Below are 20,922 nucleotides of genomic sequence, written 5' to 3' on the forward strand. Positions count from 1 at the left end.
GCTCGGAGAGACCACTGATTTGATGGTTTTTTTTTTTTTTTTAAAAATTCCCTTTCTTTTTTTTTTTTTTGGTTTTGTTTTTGGTTTTTTTTTTGACCGAATAGTCGTGGTTGGTCCCGCTCCCGCATGGGATATTCTGAATCTGAGTTTCTGAATCTCTCCTTTTTACATAAGAATAATAATATTGAAAAATTGAACTTCCAATAGAACAAAATAAGTGAAATATTGTTAGATAATAACAATTACTATGATATAATAACATTACACAATCCTCACTTCCATTTAAAATATAAAAATATTTTAATAAATATAAGAAATAAAATGATAAAGACAAATTTTAGAGATATTAAATTATTTACTTCCTCATTAAAAATATAAAATATTTTTAACTGAATCTTACTCCCAATAAAATTGTTGTCTACTTTCAAATAACTTTATTTTTTTATATTTACTTCTATTAAATACCCTATAATAAATATAAAGTTATTCATCAATTGAGGGGTATTTTTAAAAAAAATAATAATTACATCTTAAAAGATTAAAAATACTTATATTTTTAACATCTAACTCTTTAAAAATACCTTATATTTTTAAATAGAAAGAATATATTTAAACTGAAATTAATTAGAAGATAATATTTATTCCTCCAGTTCTTTTTATAAGTTATTTTATCAACCACATTAATATCAATACGGAAAAAACATAAAGAATAAAATTATGTAAAATTGTAAAATATACTCCTATATAATAAATTTATAAAATGATATCATGTTATTTTCTTTTTCATGAAGGATAATTTAAAAAATATTTTTAATTATTACCTAAAAAGCTGTATCATTATTTATAAATGAGATTAAATAATTTTTTTAAATGTTCTTTATAATAAGATTAAAAGAAATATATTTAAATTAGAAAGAGTTTTTCATAACAAATTGAAGTTTACATGGGTCAAAAAGCTTTTGTTTTTTAAATAAGTGATTATCTTGTCCTGTCGATAGGAATATCGTCAATGCTTAAAATTATTCGAATTATGATATTTCATTGTTCGTGATTCTTCATTCTTATTGGCAATTATTTTTTTTTTTCCTCACGTGTATAACGTGTAAAGCTTTATCACATGATAACACTAACGAGTAAGGACTTGCATCATTTTTTTATTACAAAAATATAAATAAACAATAAATATTTTAGATTAATTCCCTCAAATAAACAAGAATAAATATAATTTTTGATCCCTATATTTACTCGCGTTTTACTTTTGATCTTTATACTTTTTTTAATATTTTAAGTTCCTATACTTTTATTTTTATTTTTTGATCTTTTTATGAGCAAAATATAAAGACCTTAGAAGCATCCAAAATAATAAAAAATAAAAGTGTAAGGATCTAAACATTAAAAAAAAGATATAGGAATCAAAAGCAAAAAAACGTGGTAAAATATATAAGACCAAAAGTTATGTTTATCAAACAAACAAAGTACCAATTTTACTCGAGCTAGAGTGGCTGATAAGCTAGTCCAAATATTAGTTTATGGTTCAAAAGTCAGATTAGAGTCATATCAAGGTTGCATCGATTGTAATTAAATTAATATATTTTAAATATTATATATAAAAAATATAAATGCAAAAAAAAATTAAGGAATTTATTACTAATAAATCTTATTAAATGATTATCGTTATGATGTGCAAATTGATTCAACGGATAACCAATAGGTCAAAAATCGGGGCACAAGAAACGAATCAAAAATACTAACAAATAAACATTGGGAAGAAACCTTTGACCAAAAAAAAAAACCACTATGAAGAGAAAAGGTGAGTTGTGACAACCCCACTCGTGCATGATTTCATTCATTCATTCATGTCGTTAGACTCTTCCTCCTCCTCCTTCTTTGGACTAAGATGACACCGACTATGATTAAGGATGAGCAATTGCACGACTGCAATGAAGAGTTGAAGACAACAGAAGGAACTCGCAACAAAAGACAATTACAAGCATGACTAGGATGATGAGCTAATTAACGAGATTGAAGAAGAGACTAAAGCAAGAGCGTACGAGATTGAGGAATATGTTCAAACATGAGGGCTTAGGGTTGGGATTTGCCGCAAGAGCTAGGAGGCTTAGGTTTTGGATCCATTTGGATGAGTTTTTTGTTCTTATATTTTGCCAGAATGGGAAAAAAAAATTAAAGAAAGAGGTGTCATTTTATGAAATTGTGGAGAAGGGATAAGAAAAAGAGGAGAACTGACTGAACAACCGGTTCTCACAACCGGTTTCTCCTAAATTTTGTTTGGTTAGACAGTTCAACTTAAAGATGATTCCCTTTGCCCTCATTTTCTATCACTTCTGGACCGACTACTTGGACAATTTCTGGTTAAATTAATTGATTCAGTTGTTCCAATCCGGTTCTTCTTATATATTGCAAAGTACTATAATTTTATATTCATATTTTGTAATTTTATATTCATATTTTGTGTTGAAACTAAACACATTCTTCTTGCCCCCTTAATCCTCAAATATAAAATGTCTTTAGTAATCCCACATTCTAATAAAAATTCATCATTTAACTGAAAGCACATAAATCAAGATAATCTTCATTTTTAGCCTAATAATATTTCAATCAATATCTCAATAGTGGGTGAAGCATACTATTCGTATCTCTTCTCCTTTTTAAGATAATTAAGGTAAAATTGTTCAATTATTTAAAAATATCATAAACATTTTTATATTTAAGAACAAAAATCAATATCAAAAAATGCCTTTTATACATAAATGTGGAATCCACTCCAATGTTTTCTTCTACTAGCTGGCCACTATCATTGCAATTGGTCATGGAATGTAGTTTGATCAGTTGGGTCATCAAGATGAATATAAATCATTAAATGGAGGAATAGATTGGTGAATATTTTAGGAAGATTTTTTAACATCTTGACATGTGACTGTCCTTGTAACCCCCAAACAGGGAAAAGCCAAGTGGGCGTGTAGGGCACAAGACTGTGTTGTTAATGGAACAGTCGGGTTGGTATTGCGGAGAGTTGAAAGTTGTAGTAAAAGATTCTCCCTATTCTACTCTCTCTTGTCGTCTGTCCATCCACTTGGCATTTATTAATCCAGATTTTTTTTTCTTTTATCAAAAAGACAACTACATATATACATGCTTCATAGTTTATACCAGCAGTAACTTTCGAACAACTCAAGAGTCATAACATCATGGGCACTAAAAGAGATACACTTTCCCTATCTTAATTCGTGTTTCTCTTCTATTATGATGTGATTATGGTCACAAGTATATTATTTGTGCTTCACAAAACGCTGCACTATTTCATTTGGACAACTCTGCTTCCCTCCAAGGTCCTTATCACAAGATCATTCTCCATGATCCTTAATACAAGAGTTTTTATCTAAAATATTAATTTCATCTAGCAGTCCCTAGCTTTGATATCCTTAATTAGTCAAATAACTTCTAAAACTAACTAAACAAGCTCGTTTAATTATTAATGAATCACATCGAGGGTAATTTTAAAAGCATTGATTAATTTTGACTGAATTCACGACTCTATAAAACCATTGGTAGGTCTTTGTAATAATTAAGGACCGGATGAAGTTGACATGACAACTTCATTAGAAGGATAATTTTAAAGTTTTCACCACTTTCTTTAATAATGTCCAACCTTGGATAGTGTTGACACACATGATGTTTAAGATTTTGTCTTTAATTAACTTCCCCAAAACCCTTCGCCTTCAAGACCCTCCTCGTGATTTCTTCAAGGAAAATCAACCTTGATCTCACTCTTTTTTATTCACTTGCTTGTAATTGATCAAGTCAAAACCCGAAAAGAAAAGCAACGTGAAATATGAGTGACTTGTCCTGATTAATTAGTCTTATATGCCCTTTTCGAATGGATGATGCTGATAGTCCAACAGTTGGTAAGAGAGGATGAATTAAGAAGATTAGATCCAAATTATATAGAAGATCAAGGCTAGAAAGCAAATTACTAATAGGTCCCGTAAAAAACTGGTGAAAAAAAAAATCAAGAATTATAAGTTGAAAATCTATTGGTGCAACTCACAAATATTAGAGGTCAATAGATTTTAAGAATATAACTAATATTTTGTAACAAACGAAAGTTGATTAATTTTGCTTTTTTTTTTCACCAACAGTGATTAATTTTGCTTTATATTAAAGATTGAGGAAGTATAGGATAAAAATGTGGTATTCAATTTTTTCCAATCTAACCCCTCTTTGATTGCAGCAAGTTGTTAGCGTAGAAAAATTGAAAAATTACAAATTTTTTCATAAATTTAAGGTATTAACAAGTATATTATTTTTTTATCCTCAATATCAATTTATGATGAGTGAGAAGAGTGTCATAAATTCACAGACACTAGAACATGAGTTAATAATTATAGGAAGTAAGATGAAATTTTTTTAATAAATATTAAGGTATATATATTTTAAATTAAAATTAAACAAGAAAAAATGTTTATAGTTTGAAAAAGAGGGAATAATAATGGAAAAATTGATGGAAAGGACTTTGTTGGAAACAAAATTGGTCCCAAGGATCAAATGCAATTGAAGGACCAATGCTAATATTTTATTTATTAAATAAAATGAACAAGTAATCGTAACACTCCTCTATTTAAACCAATCAAATTGAAAAAAAAAAAATAAAGGCTGTCTGTTCAACAAATGCCTCTAAGCCAAAAGTCTTGTACCATAAGCTAATAGCATTTAATAAAATGTTAATATAAAAAATTTATTATTTATTTTTAATTTTTGAATATTATAACCTGCAATTTAATAAAATATGAAATATTATAATTAAAAATTTTAATTTTTAAAAATGATAAAAGATAATAAAAAACAATTTTATAGATTCGACCATGAGTCCTGTAAATAAAGACTTGATTTTAAAAAATGATAGATTTTAAAATATTTTCTCCGTTTAAAAATAAGGCATTTTTTGAGGAGTTGAATGTTAAAAAATGTAAATTATTTTTAATCTTTTAAGGTGTAATTATTATATTTTTTTAAAAAGTATCCCTATTAATAATGACGTTATATTTATTGTGAGGTGTTTAAAATAAAAATAAATATAAAAAGATATGATTAGTTTAAAAGTAGATAATTATTTTATTAAAAAATAAAATATAATTAAAAATTTAGAAATTTAAGCTCATGATGAGGACCAAGTCCAAATGGATGAGGCTCGTCCATTACACATGTCTAATTGAATGTATGGGGAAGACATGGAATGAGAGAGTAAATAGATGAGTGAGGAAGAAACCCATGAAAAGGGTTGAAGTATGTGACGAGGGGAGGGGGTAGGGGTCGCCCCACAAGTTAGTACACACTACATAGCTAACTTAGCTTTGACTTGACCATCCCTTTTGTTTTGCTTCTCCTTTACAATCTCTCCATCACCTTTCCCCTTTGGCCCTTTTCCTCACCTGATCTTACATTATTTCTGACACATCTGCCCCCCATTTTCATTTCTTACCCCCACTTTTTTTGGATCCCACCATCAAATCATTTGACAACAAAAAATCAATACCTATATACAAAAACATTCATCATAAATTCATGTATCAAAAAATCACACTCATCATTTAACTCGGTACAACTGCCTAAATTCACCCAACTTCTAACACTATATAGCAAAGGATGAATTACCTTATTGGCAAAAACAAATCTTATATTTAAAAAATATAGATTAATTTTTTTAAAATTTAAAAGTGTGGCTTATTCATATTGATATATAAAGAGTTTATCATTGATATATAAAAAATTTATCATTAATATATAGCAACATATTATTGACAAATATATTAAAGGTTTGTTTAGGTAACTCTTAAAGATACATTGAAATTATATCCAAATGTGCTTTTTTTTTAAATCTAACAAATAGTTATATCTCTCAAATATACTTTTAGTAAATGTAAACTGAAATTTAATCTAACGTTAAATGTCAGATTGTTTGTTTAATTTAATTTTATAACATGAGTTATATTTTTGCTCAAAAAAACATGAGTTATATTTTTGCTCAAAAAAACATGAGTTATATTTATAAAAACTTTTATGATAAGACATACAGGATAACAAGAATCTACTCTCACATGAAATATATTATTTTTGATGACAAAAAACAATTTGCATATAATATATGAAAGAGGTAATGGTTTTGAAACTGTTCAAAATACGTATTATGCTTTGTAAAAAAAAAGAAAAACAGAATAGAGAGAGAGAGAGAGAGAGAGAGAGAGTGGGGGAACCTTTGTTGGTGGGGTGGGGAAGAAAGCGAAAAAAGACCAGGAAGATTGCACAAGCCCGCGTGGTTTGCACGTGGGTTTGTATTTGCACTACCAGAATATGGGGCCATACCATTGGCCCCCGTACTGAGTTACTGTTACTGAAAAGGGCTTCCCCTACCAAGGGTAGCTCAAAGCACTGTGCCTCAAACATTGTCTACTATGAAGGTTGGGGGGGAAAAAAAACAAAAGCAATCTACCATGACTACTTTCTTCCCCTTGTTTTTTTTTCCTGGGTCCCAATAATAAACTTTTTTTAAATGGCCCAATAACATGTTTTGTCCTTTTGTTCGCTGATTCCGTTAATATTTTTGGAGTCATCTTGAAGACAGATTTAAAAAAAAAAATTATTATAATCTTTCAATTTTTAACTTAATTATAATTCATTCTTTTAAGTTTAATTTATTGTAATTCAGTACATCAAACTTAGTCATTTAAAAATTTTGTTCTTGACATGAGTCGGTTAGACTAAACCTGAACAAGTGTTACAAACATTGCTCACATGACATCCTTATCAGCAGCCCATCATCATATTCATGTGACACATAACTAGGTTGAGTATTATTCAAGCAAGGCTGAAATTTTTATACGAATCAAATTTGAAAGACTAGATTCCAACGAGTTAAACTTAAAAAATTGAGCCATAATTAAATTAAAAGTTAAAAGATTAAATAATTATTTTTTTTTTTTTTTAATTTATATAATTATATGCTGTGGGATATATAAAGTTAAATTGAAATATTGTCGAGCCTGAAATTCAAACTGTTCATCTTATTTAAAGAGAATTGAATCACTTTCACTTAACCTGGTTATTGTTCATTTAACACTAAGATTTTAATGTGTAACGATATCATTAGGATCCTGATTCCAGTGAATTTTTAATTTGAAGAAAATTCTAACCGTCCCATTTGTTTTCCATGCTGCAAAATCAATAGTAGTTAAGATAATTTTACAAAAGATTAAAAATAAGTGGATTATACTTGCTTTTCCTGTATTAGTTAGTTCGTTGGATTCTGGTACGCTTTTTGAAGTTTGTATGTCCTGATCTCCTGATAAATATAAATACAAAAATTTTGGTACAAAAAAAAAAACCTTGAATGCTTGTATTGTTCTTTTACCAACCTAACAATTTTTTTCTGTATCGGACTCTTTCATTAATAGTAAAATTATAAACATTAACACACACGCACACACAGTCTTGATGATTTTACAGCAGAAGAAATCATTAAAAAGCCACGAATGATATGACTTTTTGATATTGTAGAAGTAAAAAGAGAGACGTTTCAAAAATTTGACATGCATCAATAAATTTGAGCAGACGATTCTGTGTGATTCAATTTACATAAGGCGCAGTATTAGTTACATGTTTTGTCTTATTTTCTCCAAATGTTTTTGAAACTTCCCCGACTTTAGGTTGCAGATGATATAACGAATAAACAAAAAATTCATAACAATTAATGAAAACATAGGCTAATCTGGTCATATATATGAGCAAGATTTAAACACTTAATCTTATATACTTAATATGATATATTTTTATCTATTTAAATTAAAACAAGTAGATTTTAATGTGTTAAAAATATTAATAAAAATTTCTCATAAAACAAATAATAAAAAATAATACACATGTTCTTTAAATTCACATATTAAATGGTTTGTGAGCCACTTGTTAAATAAGTGGCTCACATTCATATATCATTTATGTTTCTTTAAAAAAAAAAAACCGTGACTTTTTGACTAAAAAGCTTCGACCTGAAAATTTTCTTTTCACAAGGAAGTACATATCAGAGAAAAAATTTGGAGTTTATTATTTTTCTCAATAGTTTTGCATCATATCGCTTGATCGATAGTAGTTACTTAATTAGTCACCTGTATATTGAATTTTATACTAATGCACGTATATAAAATGATTGTTTGAACTTCTTTGCATGAGTATCATTTATCAGTTATATCACAAGACATAAACTATAAAGATGACAAAAAAAAAAAAGCTAGTCATTACTAGTAAAATGAAATTTAGCGAGGGATAAATTTTTCCGTAAATATAATTTTTCCTCACTAATTTGCATTTTAGCGAGAGATTTTTATCCTTCGCTAAATTCATAACTTAAAAAAGCTCGTTAAATTTAATGAGAGATTGTATTTTCTTCGTTAATTAGCGAGAGATCAGTCCCTCACTAATCCCTCATTAAATATATCTATATTTAAAAACCATGATACCACGTCACTCGTCATGTGTGCGTCAATTTGTGATATATCACCAACAACCTCGTGCCTCGTCAGCCGCCATGTCACCTACCATCTGATGTTCCATCACTTGTCACATATGCGACAACTCATGACATGTTATTATCCATCTTGTACTGTGTCATTTGCTTCTTACATGTTACATGTTCATTATATTTATACCTAAGTCAATGCTTGATCCCTTGACTTTCTACCTTCTAAATTTTATACTCTCATTCTTTATTAGTTGAACTAAAAAGTACCTGCAGTCATTACATGAGAAATTAAATATATATTATTTAACTATATAAATATCAAATAATATATTATAAAAATTTAGACACACATATTAAATTTTATTTTCAATTATTAATATGTTAAAAATATTTATATTTCATTTAAATTATTCTTTATATTATATTTTTAATAAAATATTATTTTATTAATAAAAATCAACTTAAAATATTTAATATTAAATAATAATATTATGAATATTTGATATTTTTAAATAAAAATAATTAAATATATAATTAAACATTATTGTCAAAAGTTAAATTTTTTTGCAGTAATTTTCTAATGATAGAATCTTTTGCTAAATTTTTTGCTATTTTTCTCAATAATTATCTTATTCTAAAGAAGGATTGATAGTTTCTTATTATTTTTCTTTCTAATTCTCTTATTTTAGGGAGGGATTGACAGTTCCTCACTATTTTTTTTATTTTAAGTCGAGCTATAAAATTAACATTCCTTGCTAATTTGATATTTTAAAAAGGAATAGATGATTTCTAGCTAAATTTTATTTCTAATTTACATTTTTTAATAGTTTCATGAGTGTCACCCAGTTGCATCTAAATTATGAAATTATATTACAACATAAAAAAGCTGAAATAATAGAACAAAAAATTGAGGGAAAGGGAGGACAGCAAAAGCATTTTGTGGGTTTTTGAATAATATATAAAATATAAAATTTAAGGAAATTCATGAGTTTGGTTCAATTTGATTTGGTTTGATTTTAAGGAAATACCAAATCAGACCAAATCAGTCAGTTCACACGATAATCTGGAACTTATTCAATTTTTCCATTTAACTGATTTGATTCATTTTTTGAACAATTTGGTTCAATTTGATTTAGGTTTAGATCAAGCTTGATTTTTTTTATAATCATCAATATATATTCATGTTCATAAATAATTTTTAACTATTAATTACTATTTGCAATGAAAAATCTCCTGAGCACAAAAAATATTTTTTAACAATTAATTAACATACTTTTTAATATTTTTTAAATATTAAAAATAATATATTATCATTAAACTAGTTAATTATCAAATTAAAATATTATCATAAACAATTGTAGATAACATTTAGCTAATTGCAATATATTTTTATTAAATATTTTCAAATAACTAAACTTAAAAATGGAGAAAAATCTTAGACACATTTACTAATATATATATATATATATAAAAAATAAATATAATAAATCTTGGTTTGATTTGGTAACCAAAACAAGCCAATTGGTTTTGTTAAATTAAAAAAAATCAAACTTTTTTTTATAATCAATTTTGATTAGTTAATGCCAAGTTGGTTCAATTTAGTTTGATATAATACATTTGAATTGGTTTTTAACAGTCCTAATAATAAACAACCATAACATATACTAACTCTGTTAAAAAATGTAAGGCATTTGTAATCGAATCTCACCTCCAATAAAGTAGTTACTTAATTTTTAACTAACTCTATCTTTTAATATTTATCCCTATTAAATAATAAATATAAAATTATTATCAATAGGATACTTTTGAAAGAAAGATAATAATCATATTTTAAAAGATTAAAAATAATTTATATTTTTTAATATTTAATATTTTAAAAAATATTTTATATTTTTAAATAGATGAAATATATATAATAATGCAATTTGGAAGGATTATGACATGCTAACGTCTTTCAATAGTGAGTGAATGATTTCAAGAGGAACAGTAACCAATGAGTAGCTTTCCAACAGACCACGTCCCCACCGAGCACAACTGCTAGTACAATATCAATTTAAGGGAATAAGAAAATCAAACCCCACAACCCAAAAAATAAAGAGAAATTATGTCTCTAGATTCTCTACGATGACTGTACATATATATGTAATAAAGAATTTAAATTTAGTGACTGTACTTAATATAAATATTAAATTTTTATGTTATTTGAGTCATTAAAATTTAAATCAATAATTCCGATACACTCACTTTTTTATTAATTTTAAGTGGGATATGAATTCATAACCATTGATTTAAATTTTAATCGTTTAGATAATACAAACACTCAATATCTGTATTAAGTATAGTCACTCAATTAATTTAATTATGAGAGAAGTTAAAATCCACACAAAATTATTCAATGTATAAATTAATTTTGCATTATGTATATGTTTCAAGAGAGAAAACTAACAATGAGCATGAAATAAAGAAGATATAAAACTTACACATGATCTTTTTTCTTTTCTTTTTTTTTTTGTAGATCATCATCATCCTGCTGATAAATGAATGGGAAAGAGGAAAAAGGAACAAAATGAACAATAAAGGAAAGGGACAAAACAGTAGCCGGAGGAGGTAGGAAGGAGTAAAAGGTTTTACAGAATCAAACATGTAATTAAAAACTTTCAAGAAAGCTAAGTGTTCACTAACGTCAATAAAGCATATGTCCACTGATAAATCTCTCCCACAGGATTCCAGAAAGGTCACAGCTAAATGGTTCATCGGCTTCAAATTTGTGCCTAATACGTGTTCAATATGGGGCCACACTTCCTTGTTCATGAGAAAAAGTGGAAAAGTCCGCGGCTGTCCCACGCCTTATACCCTATCCTGCATATCTGTCAAAGATCACTATATATATACACCCTCTTCGCTATCATCTAATTTCTATATATATATATATATATATTAATTGTCTATGTCTCCTTTGCGAATGTGTCTGGTACTATATACTATACTATGGATAGAAACCCTCCTCCTGCGAACTTGCCTCAACAAGAACAGCCTTCTGCTTCTTCGCCTTCTCCTTCTGTCCTACAAGTGCCTTCGTCTCATGAGTCTTCTTCGTCTCTGAGGACGCTGAGATCACCGGGCGGGTCGTCGTCGGGTCAGCACACCAGCAGGAGACACGCAACGTTCCGGGGAATCCGGAGCCGAAGCGGAAAATGGGTGTCGGAGATACGGGAGCCTCGTAAAACCACGCGCATTTGGCTGGGGACGTACCCGACGCCGGAGATGGCTGCGGCCGCCTATGACGTGGCGGCACTTGCATTGAAGGGGCCTGACACGACCCTGAACTTCCCCAATTTGATTCTCTCTTACCCGATCCCAGCGTCATTGTCGGCGGCCGATATTCGGGCGGCGGCTGCTGCGGCTGCAGAGGCGAGGCTGGTGAGGTCTGAGGAAAGCGGAGGACAGAACGCTGGAGAAAGAGGAGGAAGCCAAGCCGAGGGCTCGAGCCAGCCGGGAGAAGTGGCGGTGGAGAAAAGCGAGGAATTTATCGATGAGGACGAGCTATTGAATATGCCTAGTTTGCTGGATGACATGGCGAGGGGAATGCAGGTGAGTCCGCCGAGGATGAAGTCTCCGTACGCTTCCGATGATTCACCGGGCAATTCAGATCATGGAGATAGCCTCTGGAGTTTTTGAGCCCATTTGGGGGTTTTAGGCACAGAACTAGAGATTCTTGATTATATATAACTTGCTACCAGTAATAATTTTCTCGTGTTTGCCTGATTTTCGCCCTCGTGCTTCATCATTTTTTTCACTGCCCCGATCGTTGGCTAGCTGTGTACAGACAAGTTTCTAAGCCTTAGGGTCTCTTTCATCATTTCTGTGTTGTTCTGAGAAAGACAACGATTTTATGCAACGATCGTATCATTTGTTTGATATAGATCTGGAAGTTTATTAATTTCTCATCTCTTGGGTAATCAATTAACAGTCCTACGATCTAAATAGTTTCTGCTTTCGATTTGTTTGCGTGAGATCTGTACGTATGATTCTATGCATTAGTTTTGCCCTCAAGAGCCCAAGATTGTACTACTGGCCATAAGAGTGTTTAGGGTAATTTGTACCGCTAAAAGGATCTGTCCATATGGCGATGGATCAATCAAGCCTTTTGGTTCTTAATCAATCACCATAGGCACTGTCTGAGAACAATTGAACATCTTAGGTTCTTACTTGTCGGGTGCTATATATTAATGGAATAATGGTTTCTTCTTCTGCTCTGGATTCTAATTATTCATCTACTTGATTCTATGATTCTGGGTTTCATTCAACCTTGAAGAATGACCCCGACACCTAATTACCACGGCTGAGATATCCGAGGAGCAGTAAGGGAAGAAGACAAACAAACCCATAACTCTTCTTCTTCTCCTTTCCGTCTTCAACGGAATTAGGTTTCTGATTGAACAAGAAAACAAGAAGTGAGATGTATAATAAATGCAGCGATGAAGATCGAACACGCACCAGGATAGAATCTAACAGAGTCAGGTATGCATCTTGGGGGCGTACGTATTGCTTTTTGGCCGACTCATGTCGTCAAACTCGGCCGACAAGAAGCAAAGTTTGTGCCGGCCGTTATGGCAGAATGTTCAACCAACCTGCCTTTTTCAATGCGTTATTGCGTTTCCATTTGCAATTTGCAATACTGATATTTCTTCTTTGACAATGATGATATGATAAGGAGCAGATTTATGATCAGTAATTACTTAGCCGCTGCAAAACTGCCAATATTCTCAAGAGAGATCGAATGTCTGGACTTTAATCATCTCATATATAGTACTTAACATCACATTTAAGTGTTGCATACATTTTCCTGGTAACAGAGAATATGATGATTTATAGTACAGATAACTTGCTCAACCCGCCATTTTCATTTGAGGCATGAGTACTGATTTGCTTATTTATTTACTTGTTTTTATAGATACAATTGTTGTTAATTAACCTCGTATTATCTACATACATCTGTTTGATACTTTTGTCGCAGAGAATGAATCTCAGGACGGATCTGTGTGCTGAGGGATTATATTGACAGGCATGAATCATATATATCAAGAGTGAATGGTACTAAAGTGTACTTCCTTTCTTCTGCATTCATATTATTCTCTCTCCCTTTTTTTCTCTAATGTAGAAGTATTTATTATATACAGCCACTTTGTAACCGTAGATGTCGATTACTTCAGGTATATCAAGGCATTAAATTATGACTCCGGTGATCCTACATATTAAGTTTTTTGGTCTATTGATAAAAAAATTATATTGTATTTTACAAAAGAGTTGTACATTTCTTTTAACTTGTTTAAGCGCTGAACTTTCCAGCAAAACTTGGGTAATCAAATAAAACGAATCGATCTTTTATTTTTTATTTTTTAAATGCTTATATTAGGAGATTATAGTGTTTAACGTTCTGGAGAACTTGCACTTGTATATCAATCTCGTGATTTAAAATGAATGATGCAACACTTTTAAACTATCTTCTGATGAATCAGTTATACGTGACTGAGATCTGTAATTAAACAACCTTTTTTCCCCCTAAAAAAGGGAAATTGAAGTACAAATTAGTACATGACACTGAAATGTCAGTGCAATATTTCAAATAAATATATTTGTCAATTTACTAGTCACAGTTTACACGCGCAGGGTTATGGAAGATATCAATGCATGCTATTATATATAAAAACACTATTATTACAAGATCATTTTAATTGAAATGAAATTTAAAATATCTTCTCTGTGACCCCTTCAAATTAACATAATTTATGATTACTTTACTAATAGTTGATGCTAAGCTCTTTGAAGCGGAATGTCTACCCTATTCGAATATGATGATGGTTCAATTTAAGATAGTCTTGTCCATTTGCGAACAACACATTATCAGGTATACCAAAACGTTGAGTTTCAATTAATAATAAAAAAGTCTTGAGCCCCTTTACCACAGTTTACCTAAACGTAAAAGATACGCAAGATGTAATAGAACAAGTGTTTTTTATTATTACTTAAATGTAAAACAATTACAAGTCTAAATTATATATAAAGTTAATTATATTGATAAAATTAAAAACTATGGGTGTAGAATGCAAGATCCTGCAATGTACCACCGGCATGATGATGTTGCTCCTGCGAGATTCAGGATCATTTGATATCATGTCTTTTTGTACTAACGGTCCAGGGTTTATAAATGGCGAGATTTTGGCATGCTTATCATATCGTGACTTTCCATTGGGTTCGAGACCAACTTCTTTATTTATAATGTTGATTGGGCTTGATTCTTTAATTACTTAGCCCATATGGCTTTATGAGTTACCTAATATTTTAACAAACGACGTTTCATATTTAGCCTAAACAAATCTAAACAAAAAAGATGCAGGAACATTAAAACCAGTGTATGAAGGCAGATTAACGTTCATATATTCAAGATTAATCCAAAGCTAATAATGCTTCATTATTAGTGTTATGAAATCTTAATTGATCAGCATACTGAGGAACTTCTGTTGTCGACTTAATTTTATATTTCATGTTTGGATTGTTATCAGGGTCTTGTGGTGGGTGGAGCAGCAAAATGATCAGTTTTTTAATTATTACAACAAAAAGAGCTTTAATTTGCTCAATTTGACATCTAACAAGTTCATCCTGAAGAAAAATGAAGCTTACGTTAATACAAGTGGCTTGTCCATAATATTATGCTTGAATTTCATACGAAGGAAATTTTATGGAGAATTTGAACTCTTTAGTACTTGAGTAAATTATTGTTTTGACGCATTAATTCACCCAATATATATTTCCAAAATTTGTGATAAATAATATTAACTAATCATGCCCAAAATGTTTACACATCACCTCATATCCGATTAAAACTTCAATCTTTATCCTTTAATATTTTATATGTTTAAAAATGGAAGAATCACATTTAAAGACTATTTAAAAAAATTATTTATGAATAAAGATTAATATGTAATGAATTATTATTAAAAAAAATATAATTTTTTTAAATGAGATTTGTTGTTAGTCTTTATTTATAAATAATTTACTTGAATAATTTTTAAATGTGATTCTTTCTTAAAAAAAAAAAAGCTAGCACAGGGAATTTTAAAAAACCTTTGAATTGTCACACATGGTTTTGAAGCTCAATGTTTTCTATGCCAATTTCTAATCGGCATACTTAACCATAAATTAATTCGTTTACGTTGGCACCTCCTCAACATTCTTTAAATGTCGATCGATCGACCCCCATCAATAGTCAAAAATCACTAAAAGTCAAATCTTTAAAGATTCACTTTTGAAGTCTGACCAACAAGTTCATTAAAGTTCTCTAAATTACTCTAATCCTCTAAGAATTGGGTAGCCAGGGTAGGCCGACATATCTCTCATACTATTTGCAATAATCAATGAAAGAGGTTCTAGATCACTATCCATCAAATGCGAACTCAAATTTTTCTTGTATACAGATCCAGTGTATATTTCCTCAAATTATTGGTGTTAAGTGGGGCATTGATCGCGTATTAATCTTCACACATTAATTAATTCTCTTTAAAACTAAGAATGAAAAAATAGTAGGAAAGAAGAAAGGACATAAATTTTACATAAAGGTAATGATAAGACAAGATGAAAGCAAAGGGTGGGCCAGAAGTCATATAATAATTAAAGAAAAGAAAAGAAAAGAGGGTTTTTTTTTTTTTCACTGACAAAAAGAAAAGAGGGTATGTTGGATTTTATGTGCAGATTAGATTTGGTTCACTTCACCTGGTAAACTTAGATATTAATTAAGACACTGTACATGTTCAGAGAGAAGAGAACTATTCCAAAAGCGGCTACCCAATCAACAGACTCAGATTAATAATTAAGGAACTCTCAATATCTGAGACTTATCTTCTTCGTTGTCATCTTCTGCGAGATATTTAATTCATTTCACTATCTGAAACTAACGAACAGGAGAAGAGAACATGGAAAGAATTGAAATCCATGTTCACGCAGGAATTTTTTTTTGAAATATTGATGATATATATTGATATGTGATGTTAGGCATCGCCATCCATAATACAAATTTTGACTTGATTGCTCAGCAATTCTCTGAGACTGAGTGGTCATCTCATTGCAATTCAGACATTGCCGTATGCAGATATTAATCAGAGTTTTGACGTCAGATATTAATCAGAGTCACTAATTCTTAATGATAATAAAAAAATGACAATAAAAAAAATGACGATACATGTATAATTGATGAAAAATACACTTCATTGGATCTCTTAATACTAGAAATAGTCATATCACCAATAGTGATCTCTTAATACTAGAAATGTCGATATTAATCAGAGTTTTGACGTCAGATATTAATCAGAGTCACTAATTCTTAATGATAATAAAAAAATGACAATAAAAAAATGACGATACATGTATAATTGATGAAAAATACACTTCATTGGATCTCTTAATACTAGAAATAGTCATATCACCAATAGTAATTGGGTTGGATGGAAGAAATTTGATTTTTTTTTCCCCTTGATTTATTAGGTCAAAGATTTAAACTTTGCAGATGGGGAAAAAAATCATGTGGAAAGAGCTTCTTTAACTAAACAGATAATAATTGAACCCAATTTTCTGAATCCCTAATAAATATATTTTAAAAAAGCTATATCCCATTTGTCCGTTATTCGTTTAAAGTTAATCTCTTTTAGTGCCGGTATCTCCTTTTCTTTTCTTTTTGCTGTCTCCCATATCTCTGTGCTTAACTTTTTATGCACAATAAACTCAATTGTTTCCACAATAGACACTGTTTTTCTAATCAAGGTGCCAATTGTTGTGTATTGTGTAATTTGAGGCGGCAGTGAATTAATTATTCTTTGCTTTCTAATCATCTGTTTTAAGAAATTGTTTCACAACAAACATATTTTTATAATTATTTAACGTTAGAGTCAAAATTGAAATGATGCCCCAACTCAAATAAATTCCGAAATTCTCGCTTTTAAATCTCTTGAATCAACATACTATTGAAAAGGGGGCTCGAATTCTAGATATCGAGGCTGAGCATTGGGCAAGTGTGATGCTTATCCTGCCTTGTCCGATGTGCACCCCTAAGATTATCTAACAAAGAGCATGCAGATGAAGGTGCGATAGTGCCATTGTACAAATAATTAATGAGGAAGCTGGAGTCTTTTCTTTTCTCTCTTTTCTCTGAATTGAAAGGCAAAGAACAAAGATTCAAGAGTTAATACAAAATAAACATAAACCTGCGAACTGTAGAAAGTAAACCAACTAGATCCTAAATCAATAGATAAGAGATCCAAGCTAGCAGTACGTTGGAGATTCCTGTAAAATCTTCAGAATACGTAGGAGACTTTTATAGTTTTCAAAATCTGATCCATTCACTTCTAAAATTTTCACCCAAATCTTGATTTAAGACTTTGATTAGGAAAGTGTGTAAAAGTAAAGTCCAAGGATATGCGCGCAGTCTACATTTGTTCTTTAATTGAAGTAGGAATTGTCTCGAATAATCCTACAGGGACTGAGTGCCCGTTTGGTTAGACAAAATGATCGATTATTTTACTGTTAAAATCGATTAACCAAAAATATATCCAAACACGTAAAAATCATGTAATTAATTTTATTGGTTAAAATTGATTTTTTTCAGAAGTTGGCAATTGGAGCGTCTGCGATAATCCATCAAAAAGCATTGGAAAAAATTACAAACAAAGACCCAAGAAAAAATTATAAAAAAATCCCAAAATTTAATAAAAATAAAACCAATAATATATTTTACTTCTTAAATAAAATGTAACAACTTTAATACTATTATATACAAATTTATTAATAATTTAATTTTAAAAAGCAATATCCTTTATGGTAATTTAAACAGTTAAAATTTATTTTAAAAAAATTATTCAAACATCTTCAATTCTGTTAAAATCAATTTTAGAAAAACAACATCCAAACAGATTACGTTCTAACATAATCAATTATGATTAAAATCTACCACTTAATTAATTATTTTCATAATCTATTATGCCCAACTGAAATCCAAACAGACCCTGAGGCAATTATTTTTAGGATCGATTGAGTCACCCAAAACCAACGTCATAAAGAGAAACACTTCACAAATAATAATGAATCTCTCTAAAACAAATTATGCTTGGATCAAAGACAAATATTCATCCTTTACTTGGAGAAAGTTGGCATGTGTATGTGCATAGAAAGAAAGAAAGGAAAGAAGTTATTAAAATGTCCATGCATGGGTGAAGTTGAGTTGATATGAGAAGTCTCAAGCAGATAAAATATATGAGTAAAGAATTGATAGAACACCACATCTTAAAATTGCAAAACTTGAGTTTATATATGTTTCTTCAATTATTATATATTAATTATTAAATTCAATTATTTATCAATCTAACGTATAACTTTTCATATCAATTTAAATTTACTCATATAGCTGAAACATCCTAACAAAAGCAAAGGATTGGAATCAGAAGATATGAACCCCCCAAACACCCCTACACACACAGGTACTCTATTGTATCACTCTTCTTTTCTTTTTTACTATATCATTATGTGATTGCAAATGATCTAGATATTTTTCAATTTTAGGTGAGACTTTTACCCAAAAATAAAGACTCAAGGCCATTCAATGAAAATCAATATCAATAGTCATAAAAAGTTAAAATAATGTAGTTTCACTATAGCCTTGTGGGATGCCAGATCCATAGAACAAGACAGAGAGTACTTGATTGCAGAATTGAAGATTCAAAGTTTATATCAATACAATGGCTAACAATCCCGTCGTCATCATTTAGCTTTACAAGAACAGAGAGCCTCACCAGTCTATCGACATATATATCTGTGAAATTGATCATTCCAAATTTTTTTTAACCAAATTAGATAACGATCACGAGCAAACAGTTGAAAGCCATATATAGATATACTCCCTTTAATTGTATATATAAGTTTCTTTTTAAAAGAATTTTGAAATTCTAAATATAAGTCATCATTTTATAAAAATTTGTGTAATATTAATTTTTTATTTCAAATATAAGTTGCTTTTTGAAAGAATTTTGAAATTCTAAATATGAGTCATCACGTTATAAATTTGTGTAGTATTAATTTTTCATTTCAAATATGTTGCTTTTCCTAGTTTTCAATGGGGAGATAAAAAATATTTATTTTTAAATTTATGATATTTATTAAGGGAGAAAATGAAAACCAATGTTTTTTTTACAATTTCAATTATGTAACTAATTTTTTTTATTACTATAAATTAGTTATCAATGATCAGCAATAAGGACAAGACAAAGCATATATTCCTCTGATTCTAATTTTTTAAAATAAAGAGAGAAAATTAATTTTAATTCTATTTAAGGACATTTTATTATTTTTATGTTTATCTTTTCCTTTCTACCCTTATTAAATGTTAAAAAATTTAAAAAGACTAAAAATATTTTTTGTTCTTATTAGGGATTGAAGTGAAAAAAATTTAAATTTTAAGGAGAATGACAGGTTTTAGAAGAATCAATTAATTAAAATTAGGTCTCAAGTGTCAAATTTTAGAAACTTGCAACTCAATTTCTCAATTTTGCAACTTCGTTGTAATGAATTTACAACTTGTATTTTAAATTTTAATAAGAAAAATAATTTTTTTATTCTTTAACCATGTTAAAATTTAAAAAATAAGTTGTAAATTCATCAAAATGCAGTTGTAAAATTTAGAGATTTAGTTGTAAATTTTTGAAGTCTGGTACTTAAAACTTAACTTAAATTAATTAATCTTTTTGGGACTTTCTGTTCATTCTCCCTTTATTTTAAAACAAAATTAATGAGTTTTAAAATTTTTTAATTCAAATAAAATATGATAAAAGTAATTTATAAACAAGACCTATGAATTTATATAGATATAGTACTATTTTATTTTTTGTTTAACTAGAGTGATTACTTGTTTGTAGCCAATAAATTCAGCTTTTCTGTAAATCAATAGTAAGTAGGATCATTATATATTTGATTAAAGCATCTGAATTTAAATTTGGCTTCAAAAATTTTCATAAATTGGAAAAATTAATTATTTGATCCCTAAAATTTTAACCTAATTATAACTCAATTTTTAAATTTTGACTTATTGTAATTCATTATTTATAGTTTTAATTTGATTGTTATTCAATTTTTAAACTTTACCTCTTATAATTTAGACTCTATAGTTTTAACCACTTAAATATTAGTCTATATATTTTAAAAAATAAATTATAAAGATAAAAAAATTAATCTTTTAGTCATTTAACTGTTAACTCACTTGTAATTTAATCCTTCAATTACAACTTAAAACAACTTAGTCCCTCAACTATGATTCATTGCAATTCAATTCCTTAACTTCTAACTCACTTATAATTTAA

At 29.1% G+C, this 20,922-nt stretch overlaps 1 protein-coding gene across 1 annotated transcript; it reads left to right on the forward strand.

Moving 5' to 3' along the window:
• Nucleotides 1–11,476: 11,476 nt before the first annotated feature.
• LOC129293795 (ethylene-responsive transcription factor ERF027-like) lies at nucleotides 11,477–12,467 on the forward strand. The gene has a single exon (XM_054931903.1). It carries the CDS (start codon nucleotides 11,516–11,518, stop codon nucleotides 12,203–12,205), a length of 690 nt encoding a protein of 229 aa, XP_054787878.1. The 5' UTR covers nucleotides 11,477–11,515; the 3' UTR covers nucleotides 12,206–12,467.
• The last annotated feature ends 8,455 nt before the right edge of the window (nucleotides 12,468–20,922 follow it).

The sequence above is a fragment of the Prosopis cineraria genome, unplaced genomic scaffold (genome assembly GCF_029017545.1).
Source record: "Prosopis cineraria cultivar Desert tree isolate PC_DT_omini unplaced genomic scaffold, ASM2901754v1 PC14, whole genome shotgun sequence".
Classification (NCBI taxonomy): Eukaryota; Viridiplantae; Streptophyta; class Magnoliopsida; order Fabales; family Fabaceae; genus Prosopis; species Prosopis cineraria.

Bases quoted from the DNA above. Each gene is read 5' to 3' on its own strand.
- LOC129293795 (XM_054931903.1), top strand. From the start codon at position 11,516: ATGGATAGAAACCCTCCTCCTGCGAACTTGCCTCAACAAGAACAGCCT.